Genomic DNA, 13,093 nt, shown 5'->3' on the forward strand with positions numbered 1-13,093 from the left:
ATAATCAGTCATTGATTATGAAAAAGAGTAGAAAACTCCCATTAAGAAAACCTCTAGTCTCTAGGTCAGAGTTACTTAGACAAGCTGCATTGGGCCAGGAAATTTTGTATATAATAATCTGCGCTCTGCCATTAGTAACAGACCCATTATCCCAGAGTCATTGAGCAGAGGAACAATGAGATTTTTTTTTCTGATTTCTTACCAAAAAACACCACTCCCATTTGATCTTGCTGCTTTAGCCACCAATCTTCTATAGCAGTGTCTATACCAAATTAATTTAGTCCCTTTTTTGTGTGTGGGGGGATAGGACTGAGGTATATTGATAGAACCTATGATGTTGATAAGTGGTGACTGGATATTTCAAGTGCCCTTAGGATAAAGGCACAAAAATGTACAAAAAGGAAATTGTTTCTTCTTATCCTAAATTTTTTTTGCTGTATTATTATATATGTATATACATATATAATTTAAAATTTAATCTTTTTTTTTTTTAGTGAGGCAATTGGGGTTAAGTGACTTGCCCAGGGTCACACAGCTAGTAAGTGTTGTGTCTGAGGCCGGATTTGAACTCAGGTATTCCTGACTCCAGGGCCGGTGCTCTATCCACTGCGCCACCTAGCTGCCCCAAAATTTAACCTTTTGAAGGGGAAAAATTATTAGCATAGAAATTTTCTGACACTCCAGCATTTAGCACAGTGGTGTTTAATAAAGATCTGTTGTTTAACTCTTAGTCAAACCATTTGGTAAAACAGAAAGAGGAAACTGTCTCTCTGGCTTCCTTTCTTCAGCTCTGAGCATAGTGCTATGCTCAAGGGGGAGGAAAACACTTCTAAGTGATGATGACTATGATGACTATGATGACTATGATGACATCTTAGATCCAAATATTCTCTGGATCTTAACTTGAGTTCTAAGATCTTTTCATCCAAAATTTGTCAACTATTTGTAAAAAACCAGACCAAACCAAAAAAAACAGTCTGTCATTGTTTCATTAGAATGAAATAATCAAACATCTATGCTAGATTTAAAATTACTTATTTGCAATAGTTTTATTTGCCATTTACGTCCAGGTCAGTAGTTCATGAAAAAGGGAATTTTCAATTCCTAGAAAATGTGAATTTGCCTACAGTCCTATCCTGGCATCCTGGGTTCTCCAAGGATCTGACATAATGCAGGCATTGGCAGGTTTTATGAAACTGGCCAACCTCTGAAGATGAGCCCTGTGACAAAGTCTGTTATCTGAATATCAGCCTAGCTATGTTTGGAAAGGCTTGTTACCAAAAAGTTGTCCATCAGGTGATGAAATATCTCAGCCAGAACAACTCATGAAATTGTCAACTAATACATTACTGGGGTTCACAAATGGAAAGAACTGTTACTTAGGAAGAATTCAGCCTTGGTCAAGTCACAGCCTTCTTGACCTTAGTTTACACATCTCATTATAATGAGGTTTCAGACTTCCCTTCTAGCTATAGATCTAAGATCTTCAGAAAAGGAACAATTTAGTCCAACCTCACCTCTTTGTTTTACAATTAGGAAAACCGAGGCACGGGAAGACTAAAAGGGTTTGCCAGAGATTTGTACTGGTAAAGACATTAAGCATACCAAGGAAATTAGTAATCCTTGAGATACTGAGGTATATAAAAAACAGGATACTGTCCTTTATTTGTAATCAATAAAAAATGTATCTAACACAGTTTTATTCTAAATTTTGTGCCAAATGGATAAGACTAATCCCTTTTATGAGTGAATAATCCCAGTTTATAAAGTCAGTTTAGAATTGAGTGTTATTTCCTATTTTCCCCTTGTGAACCCCCAGAAATTCCATACAAAGTAATAATGTGGCTTTAAAATAAATTAGTAACATTCAAAATCCCTTAAGGCAACCACATGTCCAACCTGTTCTTATCAAGGAGATTCATACCCCTACTTCTACCCTTCACTGTTTCATGATCTTCATTCATCAGTATGGAGAGCTTCTCCTTTGGTGTACTCATCTGGACAAAAGCAGCTATAGATTCATACCTCCTTAAAGAATCTGATTAGAACAGGACAACAAAGGGCCTCTAGATTTCAATAGAAGTTGTTAATAAGAGCTACCTATGAAAATCTCTACTCCCCACATCAGAATGGGTGTTCTCATCCCTTGAATGCCAGAGGGCATTCTAAAGGGATACACAAGATAAATGAATAACATATATTTATTTCTGCTATGTGATTGTGAAAGTATAATAACCAATAAAGAACTTGCTTATTTCTTTTAGTGAATGGATCAGGTCAGGGATCTCAGAAACCATATAGCCTAATATCTCATCATTCAGATGAGGAATCTGAGAATCAGGGAGGGTCAGTGACTTGTCCAAGGTCACAAAGGTGACTTAAGCAGAACTTAAACCCAGCAAAACTCTTACTCCAGAGCCCGGTTCTTGCCTGTTCTTTACTCCGTGGGCACTGTCATTCCATAATCCTCAGGACTAAGCTAACAGGAGCACAACTTGGCCTTTAACAAAACCAAAGGCTGAAAACTGCAAACGCAAACCCCATGTGGAGAAGTAGGATGGCAATTTTGACCTTGCCTCCTATACTGATATGCAACTTACTCAGCAGCACAGAATAAGGTAGAACTCCCTTAAGGTCAGTTAATATAATTCTAGTTTTCAGGACATTTCTGTCATGACTAACAGGTTTGCAATATTTTGTTAAAAGGGGGGGAAATGTGAATCTAATAAAATGTGTCTGACTTTGAAAATTAGTTTTTTATTCTCTGCCTGTTGCCATCATGATTTCTGGAGGATCCCATGATTTGACTAAGGTATCTAGAAAGCCACTTGCTGGTTTGAGGCCTTCCTGACCACGTCAGATTCCTTCTTAAGTCAATTAACAATTTTAATTGAGCAGACTTTTATTTGAGGAGAAGCTGAATTTATTTTTATGGCAACAAAATATTCACTTGCTAATATAGTAACAGAGCAGAAAACTTCAAAATGATTGCTTCTAGAACCCAGGCTAATGGTAAAAGGCCCACTTATTGAATGCAAATCCTCTGAAGAAAAGCTTCTGCACACAAAGTAAGACGAACCAGTTATTGCATTGTTTATTAAGTTTCCCTTGATTCCTCCTGACAACCATTTAAACAATGAATGTTGGGAAATGTCCCTCAAAGAATCAACAACAATGGGAGGGATCAGAGCTTTTATATTTAGCTAATACTGTTTTAAAAAGGAGAAAATATTTCTTCCTGAAGGGATTATAGGAAGCCTTATTAAAGACACCTGCGAACAAAACAAGGGACAAAAGATCTTTATCATAACTGATAACTGAGTTATCTTTAGTACAAAACTGTTTTCTCAAAGACAATGCCTGGGATATGCCCTTGCGATTAAATATGAGATCAATAAATCGACATTGGTGATATTCACCAAATGATAAGTTTAACCAAGATTAAGTTGACAGATGAGAGAAGACCTAGCTCTTTGTGGTTCACTTAATAGCCCAAAGCAAAAATAGGTACATTATTTGCTCACTCTTTTTGGAATATTTTATGAGGAAGATTATGTGGGGGGAGGCCTAATGTTAAATATGGCAATTATTGCCTTATTTTAAAAAGTGAACAGCTGCACCATTTTAGAGTAGCAAACAAACAGAATGCCTCTCAACCCTTTTTGTTTTTATTCAAATGAATCATGAATACAGATGAAAACTGTATTTTCACCTGTGTTATGTGGAAAAGTACAGTTGCTTCCAAGGGTCTGCTGTGAGACTTTAACTTCTAAGGGGTAAATTAAGTACCCACATCCAATAAGAAACACTTGCAGAAGAAAGCAATCAGAGGCTCATGTTCTCCTAAAAGTCTGCAGAGTCCGGATTTATTTAGTTTTGGTAAACAGATGAAAGGACTCGATAACTATTTCAAGTCAGATATCTATTGCTATGCTCCTCTAGGACAAACGGGAATTCTAGGCCTATGGGTTTTCAGGCCTACAGTTTAGATTCAACTAATTTTCCCAAAGAAAAGCAGAGTGAACTAGTGGATAGAGGGCTAGTTATAGTGTCAGAAGAACTGCATCCATCAACTCCTTGGCACATGATAAATAGGAATCCATGGACAAGACATCTGACCTCTGGGTACCCAAAGCAAAATTTTAAGACTATTATTTCCAATTCAGTTGCTGACCTCAATTGACTCGGGTTGTTTCCAGTCTGGGAATCCCCTACATCAATGTAATCACAAGACAGGTCTTGTCCCCACAAAATTCAAGATAAGTGATTTATACTTTTTTTGAACAATGATTCTAGAAAAAGCTTCTAATATCCCCCAAAGAAACTATATTATGAAGTAAATTTTGAATATAGCAAAAAAAAAAAAGTCAGTCAGAATATGACATGGAGCAATGATAATCTTACTTCAGGACCACTTCTTTGTCTTGATGTTAGCTACTAGATACAACACTATCCATTAGCATTTTAGAAGAAGAGGAAAGGCTCATTTGTGTACATCAAACATTTATAAATACTTACTAAATTAAATAAGATTAAAATCTTTGGAACTGTTAATGGAGGTATTTCATTTCCAGGAGAAACACTTGGAAATGCAGGCAAAAATACCATGATTTGAATCATAGAAAAAAAGATGACATAAAACAGAAAAGCTAACATGGAAACATCAGTACTCTAATGGATGGCTGGGCCACAGATGATTTCTGAAGCCTCAAATTCACAGATGAAACAAAGGTTTTCAAGAGGAAAAATTCTCTGTGGGTTTGTTTGTTTTCTTAAAGATATTTCAGCTATTAATGTGTGAAAAGTACTGCCTAGAAAAACAAAAAAGACATTTCCTGATGTAGCTTTCATCCTGTACTCAATTACTGGATCAAATAAACTTGGCCTTTCAAGGCTTGGTACCTGCAATAACTACTTTCTATTGTTCCTGTTAACACAGTATTATTTTCATCTTATTATTACTAATCTCTTCTTTGTAAGGAACCACACCTGTTTTCATCCAAAAATGGTGCAGTAAATATTTGGTCTTTGTGGTAATACAATGCATAATTTAGTTAATCTAGGCTATCTTTCCGTGCGAGTTGATTGTTTCTGTATTATGAAATGTGTTCACAGTAAAGCAAAACCCAAGCCAGATACCCGGGAGGCAAATCAGGAGCAACTTTACCAAGCATGTAGCTGTTATGAATTGAAACCTTGACACGATAGTGTAGCCACGCCTACGGGCCAGTTATTACTCATGTTAACTTACACTTGGAATTACAGCCACACCTTTCTCTTACAAACAAGGCCTTTTATTAAGCTAAAACTACATAATGTAAGATTATTTTCTCTTAATGAACAGGATTTATAGAATTAGCGACTCATTTGGTCTCTGTTTAGGAATCCAAACTCAATACCATATTACCTGCATGAAGTCCAGAAATGTCAGCGGCAGTAAGTCATCCAGATGGCCAATGTCTTTGGAGAAGCGATTTAAAATTCTTCCTACAAGAACAGGATATGAGAGAAATTGTTTATTTCCCTAGATAGAGCCCCTTAAGAGAAATAATTCAGACACAAATCAAAACAATACTTTAAATGCATATGCATTTAATATATTATGCATTCATATGCAATAATATAATGCCGATTGTAAAGAAGGAAAAAAAGTGGATTTTTAGTTATGATCCTAAATGGGATGGGGAGGGTGTTGTTGAACAGTAATTGTAATAAAGAAGAAAATAGGTGGTTGTTAAAATACTAAATGGGGGAAGGGGGAGAGGCAACATGAAGGAAGGGAATGAGTGTTCTGTCACTAATTAAAAAAGAAAGAGAAATCTGATAAAGTTTTATAGATGGTTAGAGGTAATTTAAAAAAATTGCTAAAGCTGGTGGTTTTGGTCAAGTATTAAATGAGAATATTATACTAAACAAATCCTTTAAATACATAGTTATGGTATTTCTCTAAAAGTTGATTATGGTATTTCCAAGTTGACATACCCTACCTTTTGGGGAAATGTAACATGCTGTCAACCCCATGATTTTAGTTTACCAATCCCTATTTATTAATTTTTCACTGACACAAACAAAACTTATTCTTAAATCAACTATGGTGGGATGAAGGAAAAGAGAAATGCTGGCACAGGAATTACTTAATAATTTAGGATCACTACTTATCACTGATTTTTTCATTCAAGTAGAACCCAAGAAAATGGGATCTCATAAATGCTTCAGTGATGCCAGACTACAACTGCTTTTTCATAAGTATCTGTTCTTTCTAACTTTGGAATTAAAAAAACTAAACTATATAGACAAAAAAATAAACGTTTTCATTTGCTGAACACCTGAAAATAACGCATATCTGTCCAGTTCTCTAGACTTCCTTTTAATATAAACTTCACAATGGTTAACAGCTCTCTTTGATTTTAAAAGCAGCACGAGATAAGGCCCCCTTCCCTATAATTCTGGGGCAACTAACCTCAAACTGACAGGATTGTTTAAAGGAGATGTAGCCTTCTCTATATAAGCTGATATAAGGCCAGCTTAGTCCAAATTGGATGAAGGGTCAATAGACTGCAATAGTCACGACACTACAAAGCTTCTGTTGCAATAGCAGCTGGCAGACTCTCTCTCTCTATCTCTCTGTCTCTGTGTCTCCCCCTGTCCCCCCCTCCCCACAACAGTTCTGTTGTGGAGCCTTTGAAAGGATACCTGGAGAAGCCCTCTGCAGCCCAACTCGGCAATGACTGAGCATTGGTGGAGAGACTGGGAACCTGGCTTCTTTTGTCCTCTATCTGCCATTAATCACACACAACCATCTGGGCAATCTGGGGCAAGTCACTGGAAGATCCCTGGGTTTCATTGTTTTTAAGCTTGATACATCAGGTTGCTTCTGTCTTTGAAATTCTACAAGGGTGGGAGGAGGGAGATGCCCTGATGCTTTTGGTGTGTTCTTCTGAGTCTAGAATCTGGGGCACCCGTTGGAGACATACTGGAAATTCCAACATTTTGTAGAAGAATTTCCTCTAGAATACTAAAGTACTTCGTGTTGGTAGAGGAAGTTTGGCTTTCATATAACTTAAGCTAAAGAAAATAGTCTTGGAAGTTATTTAGATAATCGGTACTTCGGCCATTTCATTTTTTCCCTGCTTCCACTGGGTGAAGAGAAGGCAGTGTAAGAATAGGATCGTAGAGTCTCACAGACAGAAAAGACATTGAGGGGCCAGCTAGTCCAGTATGGGAATTCCCTCTATGATATCCCCAAACATCACTAGCAAAGGGGAACCCACGGCCTCCTGTAATCCACTCCAAACAGAAAATTCTAGTTTGGTTGTTGCTCCTTATAATCAAACTAGTCTGCAGTTTCCACCTGCAGCTCTCCCTTTGGTTCTGTGACATTAAGAAGAATGAGCCAGAATCCTCCTTTCACAGGGAAGGCTGGATGACAGAGCAGAAAGTACTGGACTAGGTGTCAGGATCCTATTTTTTGGCACTCACCAGCTGCATGAGCATGAGCAAGTCCCTTTAAACTTCTCTGAGCCTCAGTTTCCTCATATATAAAAAGGAAACAATAACATTTATGGTACCTACCTCGTAGCGTGTCATGAGGATCAAATGATTTTTGCGGATTTCCAAGGCACTCTATAAATGTCCATTATAATTGTTCTTTTTGTCATCCAGTAGCTTCAATCATGCCCAGCTCTCTGTGACCCCATGTGGAGTTTTCTTGGCAAAGATACTAGAGTGGATTTGCTATTTCCTTTTCCATCTCATTTTTTTTTTTTTTAGTGAGGCAATTGGGGTTAAGTGACTTGCCCAGGGTCACACAGCTAGTAAGTGTTAAGTGTCTGAGGCCGGATTTGAACTCAGGTACTCCTGGCTCCAGGGCCGGTGCTCTGTCCACTGCGCCACCTAGCTGCCCTACTGTTATTCTACACTATACCCATCATATTTCCTATAAGTTTTTTTTCCTGGTTCCTTCTGAGTCCTTTCAAGCAATGGAGGGGTCACAACGACCTTTTTGATCATCATTCAAGTCATATGCATCCATATTGGCCCTCTTTCCACAGTGAATTGGTCCCCCTGGGTCCCCTCATCTATTGTTCCCTACTGCCCAGTTCATGGTGGAAGGGATGCATTTCCCCCACTACTTTCCAATAGAGGAAGAAGCATTATGCTGAAAAATCTGGCTGGCATTGAGTTTTTCCTTCTGTTTGCTAAAAGATTCTTATTCCTATTCTCTATTCCTCCTGAAGTTCTAGGATCAGAGCTATGGGTCTACCTAGGCCATATCATTTAGAGAATTCAAAGACTATCCCTGGGTTCTAATTCTGGTTTGTCCACAAGCTAACTGTGTGATCTTAGGCAAGTGACATCCTGTTTGCATATACATATATATATATACGTGTGTGTGTGTGTGTGTGTGTGTGTGTATACATACACATTAAGGGCCTGTGCTCAGATGAACTCTGAGAATAAAGTCTGTACAAAATTCTGAAATAAGTTTAAGGGACTGAGGCTATGAATAGAGTTATTGTGTGTTTTTTCCTCCTCCAGCCCCTTTCAATAGAAATCAAGTTTGCTTGCTTCAAACTTTATGACCAAACAGAAAAGGTGGTAAATTTGTGGGAAAAATCCCTATTAACGATGTGACCACCTACCCCAGTAGACAGACAGATCTGTGGTTAACGAGAAAATACACTTGATGGAAATGCTACTTTTCAGAGAGGAGAGGAAGGGAGAGGGAGAGCTGGAAGAGAGAACATATAGGTAAAGATAAGGGAAAATAAGGAGTGGAATGCAGGGCTCTTATTTGCTGGGATTCCTTAATCTGAAGTGAGCCATTAGTATATAAAGGTTAAAGTGACAAAGGTTTGATGGTGATGATCAGATACAGACACTGTCTCCACTACCAGAGGCCAGTTATCAATGATAAAAATGGGTCAGCTTCACAAATGTGTGTGTTGGGAGATGGGGGTACATTTTCAAGACTGTAGGAAAAAGAACTACTCTATTTCCAGTGTTGGGAACCCTCTTCCTAAAGGCCACTTGTGCAAGTTAGTTTAGTTCCTGAGTAGCCTGTCCATCAGGGTTTGGATCCAGAGTTCAACATTTGGTTTCTAGGTTGGGATTCTGCTTGCATCTCTGGGCACCTGGAGGAAAATGGGAAGTTGGCCTCACTCTGTCAGATTAGGAGGTCAAATTGATGCTAATCAGAATCAATCCCAGACTAGGTTTTTTGGCCTCTTTGTGTGAGAGAGGGTGTAGCTCTGAGGTACCAATTATTTATACTAATAGTATCCATGAAAAAAGCAAGTACTCTGGCTCTTGGAAACGCTTTGTTAAACAGATTAACACCATTAAAGGGAAGTTGCTTGCAGAATGGTTTAAAACAGAGGAATCCCATTTGGGATATGAGAGAATCAAAGATTTAGAGACAAAAGGAATCTAAGAGGCAGTTTAGTCCAAAGGACAGAGCACAGAGAGTGAGCAACAGAGGCATGTCATCTGATTCCAGAATCAGTGATCTTTCCACTGTCTCTCAATGCCTCTTTAGTGCTTTAAACAGAACTAAGACAACTGAGGGAGGGAGGGAGGAAGAAAGACAGCAGGAGGAGAGAGAACTGTTGGGGGAAGACTGAAGTTGGCTGACTATAAGGAAGAATATCTAACAAAATAATCTTTGTGAAAACTGTACAGACTTTCTCATGTGCAGGTAAATTCCCAATTACTTAGGTAATTGAGGCAGGATCATGACAGGCAGGAGATAGTACAGAGAGTTGAATTAAATGACTTCTGAGGCTCTTTTTTTTTTTTTTTGGCAGGGCAATGAGGGTTAAGTGACTTGGCCAGGGTCACACAGCTAGTAAGTGTCAAGTGTCCGAGTTCAGATCTGAACTCAGGTCCTTCTGAATACAGGGCCAATGCTTTATCCAGTGAGGCTCCTTTCAATACTATGATTCTGCACTTACTAGCTGTGTGACCCTGGCCAAGTCACTTAACCCTCATTGTCCCCCCCCCAAATGATCAATACTATGATTCTGATTTCACAAATAATACTGGGAATCAAGCCGGTAACAGATTTATAGCTTTTTAAGATCCAAAGAGACATATCAAAGATTATCATGCCCAATTCACTCATTTGAAAGATGAGATCAGAAACAGGTTAAGTAATGTGCCCAAGTGATGCGACTATTTTGTATGGCAGTTACTCTTCTGATATTACCAAAGTTAAGCAAACTTTCCATAAGACACACACAGATGGGGACCCCCCTTATTTTAATATATGGTAATGAGGAAGGACTAGATAATAATAATCAGTAAGTCACTGTTGTTTTTTTGCTAGACTCTTCCCCCCCCTTACCAGAGCCTAGATTTCGGTCATCCCAACTTCTTTCCTTACTCTCTCTTCTTGGCAGAACTCCTGGCTGCACACAGATGGTGCTTAGTGTGTGTCTATTGAATAAATGACTCTACCTGTCTCTCGATTTCTGTCTAAAGTCCTGTCCACTCACTGAGCATTTTCTTTTTTTTTTTTTTTTTTTTTTAGTGAGGCAATTGGGGTTAAGTGACTTGACCAGGGTCACACAGCTAGTAAGTGTTAAGTGTCTGAGGCCAGATTTGAACTCAGCACCTCCTGAATACAGGGCCGGTGCTCTATCCACTGCGCCACCTAGCTGCCCCTCTGAGCATTTTCTTAATAGAAATTCTGCTATTTCCTAAAACTCAACATTCCTAAGAACCAAGGTTGTCACTTCCCCAAAAATCTGTTTCACCCTTCAAACTTGTTCACTTGAATCACCATTCTTCCCAGTCTACCTCGGCTCAAAATCTTATTTACATTTTTCCTTTATCCACTGGGTCTTGTGGAATAAGAAATGCTATCTTTGTTTGTTTGTTTGCTGAATAAACCCCTCTCATTTCCTTTATCCCTTATTTCTTCTGGTACCACTCTAATACAGAGCCTTATCATCTATACTACAATAGCCTTCTAGGTGGCCTCCTGAATTATAAACTTTCCTTTTAACAATTGATTCCTATAACTGCCCGGGCAGGATTATTCATCCTTAAACATGACTTTCATCATGTCAGTTCTCAGCTCAATGTGGTCTAATGGTTTGTGTTGTTTAAATACAATATCCAATCTAAACTCTTCTACCTCGATTTCTATAATCTGGCTCCACTCTATTACCCAACCTCAATTCCCAGGATTGCCCACCACATACCCCATTGTAACCAGGCTGGACCCCTCACTTCCTCTCAAACAGAATATGTTCATTCTCACCTCAGGGGGTTTATTTATGTTGTTCTATATCATTTTTAGAGCCTAGGATTTTCTCTGCACCAGGAGGTATCAAAGTTCAACTTTAATAGAGACCTAACCTGAGTCTTGGCCACACTGCAGTATACTGAATTGTACCGTATTAAGGTTTAGCCATAGCTTTTCATCTGAGAGACAAAACTCTCCTGGAACTGTTCTGCCCATGTTTAAAGTATTTAAGAGAGGCTTGGAATCCAGATCTTCCTAGGTCCAACTCTCTGCATTATGTCATGATTAAAAACACCAACATGCCCTCAAGTAAAAATCCATCTTTTTTATCCTTGAACATTTTCTTACTCTCAATACTAAATTGCTATTTGGGGTTCTCATTCAGAATGCTTTCTCTCTTCCTCCCAATCAGGGAGTATAACATCATTCTTCCTTTATACAAATAAAATCTTATAAATTTAGAGATTTGAGAAATATAAAATATCAAATTGTCCTATGAATACTCATGCATTTATTCAAAAGATATTTGGGGGTTTTTTTGTTTTGTTTTTTGTTTTTGTTTTTGTTTTTTTAGTGAGGCAGTTGGGGTTAAGTGACTTGCCCAGGGTCACACAGCTAGTAAGTGTTAAGTGTCTGAGGCCGGATTTGAACTCAGGTACTCCTGACTCCAGGGCTGGTGCTCTATCCACTGCGCCACCTAGCTGTCCCCAAAAGATATTTGTTAAAAACCTAATTGTGGGGGGCAGCTACGTGGCACAGTGGATAAAGCAACAGGCCTGGATTCAGGAGGACCTGAGTTCAAATCCGGCCTCAGACACTTAACACTTACTAGCTGTGTGACCCTGGGTAAGTCACTTAACCCCAATTGCCCCACCAAAAAAAATAAACAAACGAAAAATCTAATTGTGTGTAGCAGAGGGGTCAAACATACGACCAGATTAAAATGTACCTGGGAAATATTCTGGATTCTTATGTATGATTCTATGGCCTCCATTTCAATCAGAGCTTGACACCACTGGCATACAGCACTGTATTAGGAACTGGTGCCCTTGTGTAGCTTACAAGAGAACAGGGTTAAGATCTATCACAAACTATCAATGAGAAGTACAACAGAGTGGGGGGAAAAGTGAAATCTGAAGTCTTAAATGTGAGGTTTGTTGCCAATGGGAATTAGGGTTGGAAAAAAAGAACCAGGAAAGTCTTCTTGGATGAGTCTTCTATTTGTTAGACTTTAGGCTGGGGTTAAATAAGGAACTTTCCTAAGGTCCAGGTGCTTTGGGGTATTTAATAAAAAAAGGTCTTCCAAAGAATCCACAGGCCCCACTATAGCTATCCAAATTTTTTGCTACCTAGAACAATTATTAAGACATTCACAGAAGAAGCATGGGAAATGAGTCCTTCTGGAAATCGAGAAAAAAGATGGAGGGAAAGCAAATGAAGAGAGGTGAGAAGCCCAGGACACATTCATAGGATGAATAACAGACCACCTTGCCGGGATCAAAGGGTATATAGGGGGTATATTATGAAGCAAGGATGAAAAGGTGAGCAGGCTACCAATATGTGTAGTGCTCTGAATGCTGAGCCAGATTTGCCTAATGTGGAGCTACCAAACATTTCTGATTGAAAGCAACTGTTGAAAATTTCTGAGCAATGCATAAGAGTGCATTCTCTCAGTAGTATGGAGGACAGATTGGAAGCAGGGGGGTGGGGTGGGGAGAGAACAGTGACCCTTAGGGCTCAGGAGTCCATGGACACTCTTTTTTTTTTTTTTAAGTGAGGCAATTGGGGTTAAGTGACTTGCTCAGGGTCACACAGCTAGTAAGTATTAAGTGTCTGAGGCCG

General features: G+C 38.8%; 1 protein-coding gene across 1 annotated transcript in view; it reads right to left on the reverse strand.

The window, feature by feature from the left end:
- The window catches only part of ABCC4 (ATP binding cassette subfamily C member 4), a 280,662-nt gene that overhangs the window by 91,832 nt on the left and 175,737 nt on the right, over positions 1-13,093 (reverse strand). Inside the window, exon 20 of the mRNA XM_043990550.1 lies at positions 5,408-5,487. Coding sequence (XP_043846485.1) covers positions 5,408-5,487 — 80 coding nt within the window. The remainder of the gene's footprint in view (positions 1-5,407; positions 5,488-13,093) is intronic.

This window comes from Dromiciops gliroides, chromosome 3 (assembly GCF_019393635.1).
Source record: "Dromiciops gliroides isolate mDroGli1 chromosome 3, mDroGli1.pri, whole genome shotgun sequence".
Taxonomy (NCBI): Eukaryota; Metazoa; Chordata; class Mammalia; order Microbiotheria; family Microbiotheriidae; genus Dromiciops; species Dromiciops gliroides.